General features: G+C 44.0%; 1 protein-coding gene across 1 annotated transcript in view; it reads right to left on the bottom strand.

Annotated features, from left to right (window-relative positions):
* ATP10A (ATPase phospholipid transporting 10A (putative)) overlaps positions 1-12,387 on the bottom strand; it is a 109,352-nt gene extending 96,965 nt beyond the window's left edge. Inside the window, exon 1 of the mRNA XM_054272323.1 lies at positions 11,945-12,387. Within this exon, the coding sequence (XP_054128298.1) occupies positions 11,945-12,387 (443 nt within the window). The remainder of the gene's footprint in view (positions 1-11,944) is intronic.
* Between the last annotated feature and the right edge of the window lie 2,377 nt (positions 12,388-14,764).

The following is a 14,764-nucleotide window of genomic DNA, read 5'->3' as shown; positions in this document are numbered from 1 at the left end:
CATAAAATTTACTTTCTGATCCAAAGTTATTAAGGAAATAGTGCTGCATTAACTGCCAGATACATGGTTTGCTATCCATTTGCTCACAGTTAAATTGAAATAAGCCTCTCCAAATTAAGCAGAGTCATGTAATGTGTATATGCATTTACTGAGCAATTTTTTCTTACTGGGTTTTATCAGTCTAAGGACAATAAATTAGAGGAGGGTGCAGGCTTGTCCCCACCAGCTGTGCCCCATCCACACACAGAAAATGTTAGTCATGTGAACTTGGCTGTGTTTGAGCTGACAAACCCTGCTAAGAGACAGGACAGCAGTAATGACCCAAATTGCTTCCAGAGCAGCAAGCACCTCTGCATGGGGCTCTGAGGGTGTTGAGATGCACCAGCTGGGACAGCTGTGATTCGTGCTCAATGTGTGCTGCAGAAACACACCTTTCACAGCTGACAGTTTTAAGAACTAGCACTCATGTAACCAGCTGTGTAAGAAGTCACACTTAAAAGAACTTGACAAACCTCTTCTTCTGGGTTTTGCCTCATATTTGAGTTAGACTTGGGCAAAGAGATGCAAAGACAAAGCTTTCTAAATACCTGGTGCATATTGCACATTGCCTTAGAGCTGCCATTAACCATGCACAGGTGTAAAGTAATTATAGCACAGTAATAAAAGTTACAGAAAACACCGAGAACCTCTCCTACACAGACTGTGTTTTAGAATCTAACTGGAGCTCATGAGTACAGGTCAGAAAGAAGTTAAATATCAATGACGACATATCCCAAATATATCTTGGGCATATGGGATGTATGCTCAGTAACTGGAAAAATAAAAACTGCTCCCAAGTGCTCATCAATCAGGTTTGCATCTAATATGAATACTGCTCAACCAGCAGGGACCATGGATCACAGGTCTTGACCACTTCTGTGTCTACATTTGGCTGTCTTTCTACACTTCCTACCAGTGGTAAAGAGTATGCCTTGCAGTTTTCTTGCTTGAAACTTTTTGCTAGGGTGCAGCACTGCCAACTCAGGCATGCTTTCTGCAAATGCAAATAGTCGTTAAAAAACCAAACCAAACCAAAAAAAACCACCCAAACTTGAAAATCTTTCTAGAAGTTGCCAGATAGGAGAGCTGAAGGGAATGTTATTATGACTAAGAGGCTGAATTCCATGCACAAAACAGCTATTTCTAGTGATAAAGCATAAAGGTTAAACAACTAAGGACAAGACTGCCAGATGTAAAATGGAAAGTTTCCAATTTAGGAGCAGCAGAGGAAGAACATGAATTAATATAGAAAGACCAAATTAGCATTATAAAAATCCTCTAAGCCAAACCAAATGCCATTGAAAATAAACTCAGGAACTCTCCCCCTTTTCTGCTCCCTGCATTCCAAGGAGGATTGAATTTAGAACAACCATAGGGAATTTTAGGGAAATCTTACACTTAAATGCAAAGCAAAGGCTTTAAAAGTTAGAGACTGTATGTGCTACAAAAACACTATTAATCATTCTAGATTCTTCTTCAGTACTGCTGTTTAAAAGAATTTAAGTATTTTGGACATAAGTCTTCTCATTAGTTTTATCTTTAGTGAAATTGGTAAAGATCAGGCTGATTCTTCAACAGTTTTGAAACTGGGGTATTAAATGATAATTTCTACTTTTTATTAACTGGAAGAAAAAACAAATACACACACAAAACCAACAAAATAAAAACCACATTAACAACCAAACACTTTGCAAATAGAAAAAATCCACAGGTCATTGGGTTTCCAACCTAGACTACATTTCAGAGCTAGCTTTGTTAGCTCTACATGCAGAGACACACTGTCAGTCTGGGTGTCCTGCAGTGCAATATTCTGTGCAGATGGCTCTTACTTGTCTCACACACACTTTTGTGGCAGATATCAGTCTACAGTGGTATTCCTCAAACTGAAGATATGTCATGGATTGTTCAGCCCTAAAAGTCTATTACAGACTTTAAATTGGACTCCTGGAACCTGGATGTAGCAGACTGAACATCAGCACTGCTAGACTGATGGCTGGCTTCAGGCTTTTCCGTTGAGCCTGAATTTAAGAAAGCTCCCTCAGGATCTGACAGCAAGAAGAGCTTCCACACAGCCAGGATCCAAAAAAAAAGCAGACACGCAGGGAACTACACTGAAAATAAATGAGGGATATATGTAAGAAAAACCTGATAGGATTCAGGATATTTAAGCCTAAAAGGATCAGGAAGAGCAGAGTGTCAAATGCTGCAATTAGATGAACAGGCTTCAGGACTGAAGATAGCAAACAGTGGCATGATGTCTTATGCCACTGCACCTCTTATATGGCTCCATGGTATGTCTGCAGGAGCCTGTGCTCCTATATAGATGGAGACTGAAATTCCAGCATAAAAATTGGTAACCACAGGTAAGGCAGCAGTACTCAAAATTAGCAGAATAATTTCGCCATTGATCCCTCTGATTGAACCCCTGATCACCTAGCAACATCACCTAAAAGTCTGAACATCTGAACCTACTGGGCAAAACCCAGAAGCCTTATCTGATATTTATGAGACACCCGACAATGAAGTCCCACTTTTATTCTTGTAGCATCCATGATTTTGTCAAACACACAACTGCCGTCTGCATTTTAGAAGTTAAAGAACAAGTAAGATCCCCAAAATACCAAGATTGCCTAAGTTGTGAGGACAGTCTGAAAAACTCCAAACATTGCAGAAATGCAAATATAATCAGTCATTCAAAGAAGAAAATTATTCATTGACAACATCTTATATTGTTTCTCAACACTGTGATACATTTTATGGGTATGAACACTAAGTGAATGGCTATTGCTGAAGGCAGAACGTGGCAGGAGATGAAACAGTGGATATTTGGTTAGCCCCTTCACCTGACAGGTGAACTTACCCATACCTGTGACTCTCAAATAATAGTTCTTAAATAAATCATTAAGTATATTGAGTAGGATAAGCTACTTACTCTTCTACAGTCAAAAAATCATAGGCAGTGTTAATTGAGAGGAAGCAAAATCTATTCCTTCTAAGTTTACCAATGGGATTCAGCTCACCTAAACTTAGCTGTGTAAGTGACCATCGAGTTCAGCTTCACCTGTATCACCACTGGAGTGTGGTAAGAACCTCTTGATTCAAACTTACCTAAGGTAAGTGTCTCAAATAAGCTGTAAAGATTTCCCCTTCCTCCCTGAAACCATTCAGTGCTCTCCACGGATTTTGGCACAAGCGTGGGTGATTTGGTCAGACGGGACATCTACCTTTTAGCTAAAAGACACGTGACATAAATCTCACCTCATGTTCCAGAAAAAATATTACAAATTCCTTTAGGAAAGGCCCTTGTCAGGTAAGAGAGAACCTCATTAGCACTTAAGAGGGCTTCTTGCAAGGGAGCTACAATCATTTGCTCACTACTGTTTACAGGGAATGCAACTACTGGCATTTGCAGAAGAGTCAAGATGCAAATCAGTGGCTCTGTTGGGATATAGGTATGCCAGTCCATGCTTCTCTGATAAAACTGGAACCTAGGACTGTGAAGGAAGAAAGATCTACATGCTCTCAAACATGCAAATAAAACCAATATATGTCTTTATTCTGGTAAAGGGTGTAAGATCAGGCTTTAGCTTCACAGCTCTACAGTTATACAGCAGAGAGAAGTAGAGCAAGGAGAAGCTGACAATGAGAACAAGGGAATCCTAAAAAGGGAGGAAAAGAAAATACAAGAATCATCCAAACCTCCAAATATAATGCAACGCAAAAATAATGCACTACAACTGCGGGATCAAACTTAGGAGGATTATACTTTATTTCTTATAATCTACTTTCACCCAAAACAGGTTACATCTTTCTAACATAGTTAATGAACTATGCGGGATCAAACTTAGGAGGATTATACTTTATTTCTTATAATCTACTTTCACCCAAAACAGGTTACATCTTTCTAACATAGTTAATGAACTTTCTGCATATCTAAGCGTTTGACTGATAATCTGCCTGCTAAAATTTCAAAATTTCTTCACTGGCAAATATTCTGAGGCATCTTATTCCATGTCTAGATATTGAGAACATATTCACAGATGTATTAAGGTGATTGCTGTTCTGACCTTCCTGTGTTAGCATCAATATTTTGAGAGATTTCACAACAACCTTCCCAGTGACTTACTAGTGAACACACAAAATTAGCTAACATGGCCCAAACAGGCATATTCAGGTTGCTACTGGAAGGTGGGAAGGTGAACAGACAGGAGCTGAGGATATAGGAATATGGCTGTGAGACCCAGAAAAGGCCCATGAAGCATAAGATAATACACAAAGATAAAAGACCTCTGCTTACAAAAACTGTCACTTCAGAGTGGACTTTCTCTTTTTAGTCAAAAAGTCAAAACTAAAACCTCCATGGAAAATACAGAAATACCAAATATTCTGCAATAGTGTTCACACACTCAGTGTTGATGTGACAGCACAAACATGTAAGAACTGAAGTCAGTTATCAGTCAAGGAGTTAAAATCTTCCTTGAAGTAGGTCACTATTTCCAGACAACTAGAACATAAAAACAAAACAAGTGACCTCCATGCCTATTAAAATAAATCTCCAGCAGAGTCTGGGTTTATAAAATGACTGGGCATGATGCAAATGTTGGCCACTGAACTGAAGACTGAACTGAAGAGTAGCCTACTTGTCACTCTTGAGAAATTGTGGTCAGACAAAACAGCACTGGAGATGGAAGATGTTTCCTACCCTTGAAAACACATGCCTTGCCAGTTCAGGACTGTCCTTTAACCAGCGCAGGATGTGGGCTAACCATGGCAGAGATGTTCACCTGCAACTGTTCCAAAACAGTTAAAATACTGCTCCTGTTGGACAAAGAGCTAGATGGTAGTTTGACAGCTCCTAAGGGGTAGATTACCCCCAGCAGCTCACAGGACAGAACACTCTATTAGCTGGGTGGCTAGCCTGTTATGGACAGGCTGTGTATCTGCATCCTTGAAAGAGTAAAAAAGAGAAAGATGCTCCCCTCAGCTCACGTCTGACAGGCACTGTAAGCTCTTTGAAGCCCCCTCACTCCCACTTCCTGTACAGACAGCAAAGATAAAACCAATTAGCTCAGAAACATGCAGGTCATTTCCAACTAAACCTGAGGTTTGCTTTATCTGATTTTTCAGAATCAAAGATATACTTGGAAACGTACATTATCTCAGTTGATCTCAATGTTAGGGCTATTCATGCTCCTCCTTTGCATTTCTTCTCCCCTGCACACCACCACTAGCACCTGCTTAGGAGAAGCTATAAGCTAGCATCTTTCACAAGTATGCTTTCATTGTGGCTGAATTTTGGCAGTGAGTCAACTTTTGTGCTTGATGTGCAACAGAGGAAGCTGCTGCCCACAACTACCAAATTTACCCATGAGAGGCAACTGTCCCGGTTTTTAGCAGGCTCCTCACTTTATGCCATTCACTGAAATGCACTCTCCCTGGTTCACTGCATGGAGAATCTGTCTTACTTCCACATTCTGGTGAGAAAGAGTGAGGCAGTGCTGGTGGGTACAAATCAAGTTCCTGCTGTGGATCTCTTCTGGGTACAAACATGACTGGCTGCTACCACAGCCACATTAGTGACAACTGCCAAAGTAAGAACACTAACGCTGAAGATAAGCCATGGAAACTGGTTCACCTCTGCAACTAAGTGAAGTGAAAGAAATTGTTCTGCTTTTCATGTACTTAATTGCTTTCAATATATGCAATTGCTAAAACCAAGCCAGCACAGCATAAATCCTGCAAACTAGATGCAATCCTGAAGCTGTGCATTTGGCTTCTCAGTTGCATTGACCTTACTGTGTCCCATATGCAAAAGCACCACATTCCCAAAAGGCCTGGTGCTGCAGGGAAACAGGAGAGATATCCCTGAGACTGCTCTTGCACAGAGTAAGTACCCCACAAATTGGAAGCATGCTGGATTACAGAGCAGGGAGATGCAGCACTTGGACCTCTCCTGGTGCTGCATCAAGGTAAGCAACCTGCCCATGAGGGTTGTGTAAGCCTGGAGCAGGTACCTGTAAAAGTCCTGCCCAGTGACAGGGACCTTTCTTTCTCTAATTATTACTTCTGGAGGACTAATCTGCTTGTGAGAGGAATGTCCTGACCAAGTTATGCCATGCTAGCTAGCAAGCAGGTTCCATAAATATTAATTTTTGCATGGCTGTCAAGGGTTTCAGTTCTGGTTTTCAGTTCTGCTGACTACATGACACATGGAAGGTGGAATCATAATACCAGGCAGAGTTTAACAGTACATGCAATTCTTTTCTCTTGTGTATTCTCTTTGGAAATGCACTCTGACAGAATCAAATAGAGCTGCTATTCTTTGGCCACCTCTAACAATAATCATGATCTCAAGTTAATAAAGACACACAACAGCAAGGAGATCTGCACACAAGGTGGCCACCTATAATTCTGAGCTGTGGTCTGCTTAGCACAAGAGATTATGGTGTCTCTCCGGAGAGGCAGCATGTAACAACAAAAATTTATTTGGGGACATCACCAGGTCTTTCAGGGGAGATTAACAGCATCTTCTTTGGCAGTCAGCCAGAGGCATGTGAAACAGCCTACAACAGCTTTCATGACATCCAATACAAATGAAAGAGCTTAGCAACAAGAGTCAAGCATTTTTCTTTTCCAATAAGGAAGCTCAGGCACTTAGAAAATTTACCCTACACTGAACAGCAAATAAACTGCATACATACAGTTGGACAGAGAGATGGGCTCTCTTGCGCATTCCAGCTGGCTACATCTCTGAAGATTAGCACAGACATCCCTTGCTACTTGGATAAACTCTACTGCAGAATAAAACTGCTCCCTGTCAGTCTAACAGAGGAGCCTCTACTACATCACTCACTGAGTTTATTCACTGCCATCCTGGCTCAAACTGAAGTGAAGCACAAAGACACAGTAAGATGAACAGAGATGCATCTTTCTGAAACTCAAGGAAGGAACACTCAAGTCAGTGTTCAGATTCAGGCCACTACTTCCTGCTTTCAGCTCTTTGTACACCAAATTCACTCACAAAGGAAACTGAGTAATCCCAGGTAGTTTCCTTTTGAATCACATCTAGTGACATTTGTGTTTTCGACAGGGGACAAAGTTGCTTCCTCTACTGAGAAATGTCTTATCTGCCAGCACATTTTGGGACAAGAACCTGCTCTTGACTACAGTAGTAGTAGGAGATACAACCTAATTTGACTGGTGCTGCTAACAAAATAAGGCACCTAAGAGTGAAGTGCTTGCAAGCAAGTCATCATCTCGCTATTTTTGAGGCCACGAGTGGGATCTACTGTGCATTCGTGAGGATTTGGTAATACTACTGTATCCTTTTCCTCCAAGGCTGGAATTGCTTTCACAGCTGGGTTGGCAAAGGGAAGAAGGGACTGTATTTTTGAAATTATAGGAAATGTTGCCCACATCAAACTCTCTGCTCTCCGCCCCTTCAGTTTTGCAGAAAAAAATTAACATTTAATGTAAAACAGCCTGCTTTGATAGCTGTCTGAATGCCCCATTAAACTTTTTCCACACCTCAGGGGTGACAAGTATCCGGTCATAAACTGCAATTTTTCATGGATTTTCTAAGTTACAGTTTGATACAAGAAACAGTTATCACTCTCTGATCAGTATGTAGAGGAATTACACTCTTTAGCAGTACTCTGATGGACACAGCAAGAGTTAAAGAATAGATTTAAAAAGCAAAACCCTTTGGTTTTGAACATATGGCTCATAGAAAAATGTTAGCAGAGATTATTTCACCAGCACAGCCCTGAGACAGCAATAAAATGTAATTCCATGATGGACAAGTACCATTATTTGTTGTGATTGTAGTTATCACTATTCATCTTCCATTTACATGTCATGTAAACATATACCATATTTTGTAACAGCACACTGAAATCAAAGCTTCTGCCCCAGTGACAAATTCAGTTCTAGCAAATTTAACAGTAGACATTTACATGTGCCATGCACAACTCCAATGAGAGCCGGTGAGCACTGGAGGATATAACTGCAAAGAAAACATCACCCTTCCATCCTCCCTAGTCCAAGATAGTAACACACATTTCACTGTTAGGATTGCAAATTTGTAATCTCCAGTCTTCAACTCAATCCATGGGTGATAGAAATGAGGAAGAGGAACTAAGAGAGGAGACTAAGGTAATCACAGGTTTTCAAAAACAATTTTCTGCAGGCTAGGCCTTAATGCCTTTGTAACTTCCCTCCATTTAAATCAACTAAGAGTTCTGGCTGTCATCCAGCATTCCTAGCTTAAGCACCTGTATAGAATTGAAATTCTAGGTGACCTGTGAAGCCATCCTCCTAAAGTGCCTCATTTCCTCTGTATCGCCAGATGAGAGAGGTGCCCTAAAGGCCTCTGGAAAGAGGCCTTATTAGCTCCTCCTGGCTAAGAAACCTTCCTCAAAACTCTGCCTGCTCTTATAGACAGACCTTCAAAGTCCATCACAGAGCAACACAAGTCTGCAATTCTCCTGTGCGTTTCACTCCTCGACATAAGCTGCCAATTCAAACTCAATAGCTTCTTTCAATTTATTCAAAGAATCAGGTCTTTTCCCTTTCCATCTGACTCTAGAAAGCAGCAATCTTCTGAGCTATTTTCCACTCTCCACAACATCCAGGATTCCTAACTGAAAACGTCTTCTTTCTGTCAAAACAAGCTGCACTGCTCGTCAATTTCTTACTTTAGGTTGCATCATCTTTTGCTGTTTTGCTGTCTCATAAGTGTTGCCAACTCTGAGCCACGGAGTCATTGATTCTGCAGTGGCTGTATGAGAACGGGTCATCTGAGTCCACGGGGCAGGCCGGAGGAAGAAGGCCAGCTGTCAAGCAGTGCACAGAGCAGGGAACAGTATTTTCCAGCAGACCAGTCCTTGACATGGTCTGCTTGTGCAGGCTGTGCCAGAGCACCAGGCAGTGGACACTGCTGGAGCCATGTAGAACCTCCTCCTGATGGGCTGCCCTAGGCTCTGCCTATCCCTGCATTCTCTCTGTCCTGTAGCTTTTGCATTACTAAAAGCTGCCTGCATCTAACACAGGACAGGTACTTCAGCAGCCAGGAAAGCATGTATGGATTATACATAAAAAGGATACATGGCAGAACACACAGTATCCAACCTGAATCTTTACTTGATGACTAAACAAATTGGAACATGAAAGAGAGGGCTTTTCTCTACTGCTGAAGCCAAAGTCCCTGTCTCCATTTGCTGACTTATAATTCAATGTTATTTTGCTGCAGTGTGTTTGAGTGTTGCAGTCTGTATTTGAGGGGGCTCTAGCAGCTGTATGGAAGGCTGGCAGGAAAGGGAGCCCATCACAGCAGAGTCCTAGAACTCAGACACATCCCATCTTGCAGAAGGCCTCTTTCCAAGCTGTGAACAACTGACCAGCAAGAGCTACTGCTCCCTGACAGTGCTTGGGCAACACAGGACTGCAGCAGTGTTCATTAACCCACAGCAGCATTTCTGTCGAGGACAGCATTTGCATCAAAGTCTGCCTCTACCACAAGGAAGTGGCAAGTAGGGGGAGGGAGAGACAGTCTGGTAGTAAAACTGATAAGGGATCAGCATTAAATCCATCTGATGAGAAAGCTGTCATTTATTACTTCCTTACGTGACACGCTTCAACATTCTTCCAGAAACAAAGAGACTAAGGAAACAAAGTAAATATCAGGATCAATCCCTTGTGTTTCTCCTGGCATGACACCTCTCTAAGAAAACAGCTTTTCTGAACTCACGCCCAGCAACTTCAATGACCTTGATACAAATCTCTCAATCTTGGTACCCCGTCACACGAGTTTGCAAGAATCTTAGCTCTCATCTGCAGAAGTAGCAAGTTTCTAGTCTCACCTCGCTCACTGGAGCTGGAGGGTGTTTAAAAAGGTGACTTGGTGAAGTTTATAAAAAGCTACAAAAGAATAAAAAGTGGGCAGATTAAAAACATGTGAGCAAATTACTTTAACCGCATGTTTTGACTGTATTTTTTAGTTGTGGGAGGGAAGCCTTCCCTAGGGACTGCTGGAAGGTGAAAATGGGTGAGCTGCTGCTGGGGACCACGCTTCTGTTGCAGGCTGTAAGCACACACCATTCAGCTCTGCATCCAGCCAGAAAGCTGTGTCTGAAGAGGTGACAGAGCTCTCACACTTCCATGTTTGCTGCCCCACAGGGATTTGGCCGACATGGGCCTTTGATGCCAATGCAAAGGAAAACCACTCCCAAATTAATCTGTGTAAGTGTCACTCAGCAGCAATCTGAACTCTGCGGTAAAAGGAACAATTCTGGCTTACTCTGTAAAAGCACAAGCATGACAAAGGGTAGTGCACTTAGCTGGGACTCACAAAAGACCTCAAGTGATGTTAGCATCAAAGGTACACCTCTTCTCATAGTCACGTCTGCTTTTTGGCAGCAGAGAGGGATTGGAAAATCGCTGGGGGAAAACATTCCAGAACTAATATCCCAGCACTGGCATTTGTTAATATTTTAAACATCTTCTGCACTGGGCACTTAGTGCTTTTCAGCCTAGGAAACACAAGAGCTTATTTCTAAGCTGATTTTGTTTGGAAAAGGTTAGATTAACCATCCTTATTATCACTGTTTTACCTTCTGCATAAATAGCCCCTTACAAGACCTTCTGCAATCAATCTTCCTCAACACCAGAAGTGTTCAGTTCTACAGACAAGCAAGGCAATAGGCAAAGGCACAGGTTGGCAGCAACTACATGTGTGATTTGACTGGGTTGGTTTTGGTTTAGTTTACAGAAATAAGGCCATTTTACTTATGTCTTCATGCATGCATATCTACTGGTGGAGGAATATCCCTGGGTGAAATTTCATACGTGATACAAGTTTGTGAAATAACAAGCTGAGTCTGCTGATGTCGGAAAAGCAGCCTTTTCTGAGTTCTTTTTCAGTGTATTTTTTTTCCTCATGCCTTTCTTGCAATAGCAGAGTTGCTCTCTGTCTCATGCTTACGTCAGCCCAGAAGACCCTCCCAGGCAGTCTGTGGAATCCGAGTGTAAGTTTCTTGGCACGCGTTGAATTTCTTTTAGACTTAGAAGCATCAGAAATGAAACTGAATCTGCTTTCTCAGAAAATATATTCTTCTCTCATTCCCCAGGAAACCTTAGCCTTAGACTACTAGGAGATGACTGGCACTTGGAGGAAAGCAAAACAAAAGTTTTGCAAAGCTGGCTTCTAAGCACATAAATGTTGATGCAAACGTCATTTCAGTCTGATTTACAAACCGTAAGGCAGTGCTCTAAATATATTGCCCAGATGATTAGAAAAACTAATTCTGAGAGACATAAATGACCTAATGCTCCATCAGATGCACTGGGAAATAGCAGTCACAGGGAATGATGACACTTGAGATGATATTTAAAAAACATTCACTTAAAAGTAAATGTTCAATGGAAAGACTGGCTCATTCTTTAGAAAGGCAAAGTTTGGGTTCACTAATTTCATGTCATGAAATCTCACACACCTAAATGAAAATTCAGAAGCCTCTGGCCTCCATCCTTCCTTCACTCATTGAAGATTTAATAGCAGACTGCGTGAGTTCTCATGTTATTATAATGAAATTAATGCCTGAAACTATACACGAGTGTAATTTACTGCACACACTGGGAAGCGTTTGCATAAAGTGATTTACTGCCAGACCCCACCGGTCAGAGCGGATTCACGTCCACCTGTAGGTACAGGACTGCATGAACTCCTGCAGTTCTGAGTTAAGAGTTGGCAGACACCAGTTCCACGAGAACTAGGAGCTTCTTTGCACTTAAAGTGGAAACGAAAGGCCTCCACAGTGGAGCTGCCCAGTGCTCTCTGAGTGCTGGTGCCAGGCGGGACCCCGGCGCTGTGTGCCACCGTGCCCTGCCCGCACCCTCTCTGCCTCACCTGCTGTACACCAGGCACTCCATGTGGTTGATCTCCTTGTCGGAGCGGTAGCGGCTGTAATCCTCCCACAGGTCCTTGATGGCGGTGACCGCCAAGATGAAGAGCACGGGGGCCAAGGCCAGCTCCGGCTGGAAGGCATTGACGGCCGGCACGAAGTTGAGGAGGGCGATGAACACAAAGTAGACGTTGGCCAGGCGGTGGAACTGCTCGAAGAGGTTCTTGGGCAGGAAGGACAATGCCGTGTACTTGGTGGTCTTGAGCCGGTTGCAGGCCAGGACCGTCCCCTTGGACTTCTCTGGCTCGGCCTCAGGTAACAGCAGGCTGGAGCGCACCAGCCGCGTCTTACTCTCCTTCTTCTTCCTCCGCCTCCTCTTCCTCTGCCTCTCCTTCCCCTCCGGCAGCACCTGGGGCGCTCCCTCTCCTCCTGCCGTGCCCTGGGACATCGCTGCCGCCCCGGCGTCCTACCCGGGCAGGGCGGGCAGCTCCCACGGGCAGGCACGGCCCTAAGTTATCATCGTCCGCCGCCCGCCACGGCTCTCCTTTCCTCTTCCCCTCCGGGGGCGGGCGGGGGGAGGAGGGCTCTCTCGAACCCGCTCCCAGCCGCTCTGTCGGGACTTCTCTCGCTTTCTCCTCCTCCTGCTGGCCGGGGAGGGGACGTGGGCAGGCGGGGGGCCGAGCCCTCCTCCCGCGGGCCTCTCCCGTGCCGGGCGCGGGGGATGCGGGGGCCGCCGTGCCGCGGGCCGGGCCGGGGCAGCGGGAAACGGGAGCGGCCCTTCCGCGCTCAGCCTGCCCCGAGCGCCGGCCCGGCCCGCCGAGCACAGCCGGCAGCGCACTTAGCGGCGGCTTTTGACTCTGAGTTGCGTGTGGGACGGGGAAAGAGGTTCGAGCGGGGAAAGAGAAAATTCCCGCTGAAGCGTCGGCGCTGCGCGCGGGCCTTTATCCGCGGTGCCCCAGCACAGCTGGTGGGAGTTTTTGCCGGCTGACTCAGGGCGAAACTCCACGTTCTGCCTGAGTCCGTGTGCCACGTTGATACCCATCCCCGTGCCGAGCTGGAAGCCACAGCACAACATCTCCCGGCTCTTCGCGTCTGTCTGGTGCGCCGGCGCTGCTGGTGGCGGCCGTGGTGCCTGGGACAGCCCCACAGGTGGGAACCAGAAAAATGAAATTTCCAATGGAAAACATTCGGCACTGCCACCTCCGCACACGCCCTGGCAGCGGTGTGCTGTAACGCACGTTCGCCTCTGTGGATTTTCCTATTCCCTCGTGGTAGGGTAGGTCTTACCAGCAAGGACTGGAAATGCCAATCTCTGGCTCTGTGGTTTACGCTCTGTGCTTTCTGGAGAAAGATACGGTTATGGGTCATGATGGATAGACAAGAAATACAGAAAAGAAGATAATTTAGATTGAAAGATTTAGTCTAAAATCACAAGTGAACAAATGTAGTGAATCAATGCAGAGATTTAAAAAACGCATAATAAAAAAATAAACTTTTTGCTGCTAGGTGTGACATGAGTCTTTACTGCATGGTTTTAGGTTGGGATTTAAGAGCAGACCCTTTGGATATGGGAATCCACAGATCACTCCAGGCTGTGTCTAACCTGTAGCACAGATGCATTTTATGGAGGGACCCTTGGTCCTGATCCTGTGATATCCCAAGGTGGGATCATACTGAGTACAAAAGCAAGCCCTCCATACCTGCCAGCATGTTTCTTGTTGTCACAGAAAATAGGCATAGAGTATAAACATCTAGTCTTGATATAAGGTCAGGTCAGGACAGTACTGGGGCATTTTTTGGGAAAGTACCTAGTCCCACAACTGATGCTGCCATGGCAAATTCCATGAAGACCAAGAAGTGAAAGCCATTTTACCTGAACCTCATTGATTGTGTGTGCTGCTGTGTTTTCATCCTTCCTTCTCCCATTTGTTGTATGTTTGCTATTGCTCTTTGAAGTGTCCGGTTAATTGGGAGCCCTTTTCAGCCCCGGAGGCACTATGTGAGTGCTAGTTCAGCCCATGACCTGATACTGGCACTGTGTGAAGCCACAAACCCTCTACTAATCCTGCTGTCTACTCTTCTGATGCTACTTCAAACTTAGCAGGGATTTCCTGGGTTTCTCAGCTCTTGGAATATAGACACAACAAAGTTTTAGTTAGTGCATGGGGAAAAGGAAAAATTGGTCTGTTTTGGTTTTGTTTGGTCTTTTTTTTTGCAAAGTCTGCTCCATTGTTGATAGGGGAAAAGTACAAAATGATAAGAGAAAAAAAACAAGACAAATTTAAAAATCCCTCCTAATTTCAATTTACTGTAGTTTTTTGTTTGTTTGTTTGTTTGTTTCTTTGTTTCTTTGTTTGCTTGCAGTTGGGTTAACTTAAAGGGGAAGCTGGAATGAACAAACATCCTTTTTCTGTGTGTTGGAAATGCTGAAATGGGATGAGGAGGACATTCTATCACTGTGCAATATTCCCATAAACTGAGCTTCATCCATCCAAGGGCTCCTTGCAGGCAGCAGTGGATACTCCAAAAAGTGAATTGCTGGGTTTTTAGCCACTGGCCTGCCAGCCACTGCAACCTCTGTTTTGTAGGTTCTCTGGTTCATCCCAGGCCTCCAGGAGCTGAAACGCTGTTCAGGCTTCATTTTTCCTCTAGATGGCCCTCCAACTTGTTTACACAGATTGGAGGAGAAGCAGCAGTAATATTTGTTCCTTTCTCTTGCCAAAGCACATCCCCTCTTAGAATAAGCTATTCATTTCTTTATCAATGCCAGGTGACTCACCTGGCATTCCAGGTATACTCAAATGGTTTGAGTATAGCACATCTGA

This window comes from Melozone crissalis, unplaced genomic scaffold (assembly GCF_028551555.1).
Source record: "Melozone crissalis strain CALT ecotype California unplaced genomic scaffold, PUWL_Pcris_2 ptg000013l_1, whole genome shotgun sequence".
NCBI classification, from domain to species: domain Eukaryota; kingdom Metazoa; phylum Chordata; class Aves; order Passeriformes; family Passerellidae; genus Melozone; species Melozone crissalis.
Note: the sequence above shows the minus strand (reverse complement) of the source record. Positions and strands in the feature narration are given on the sequence as shown.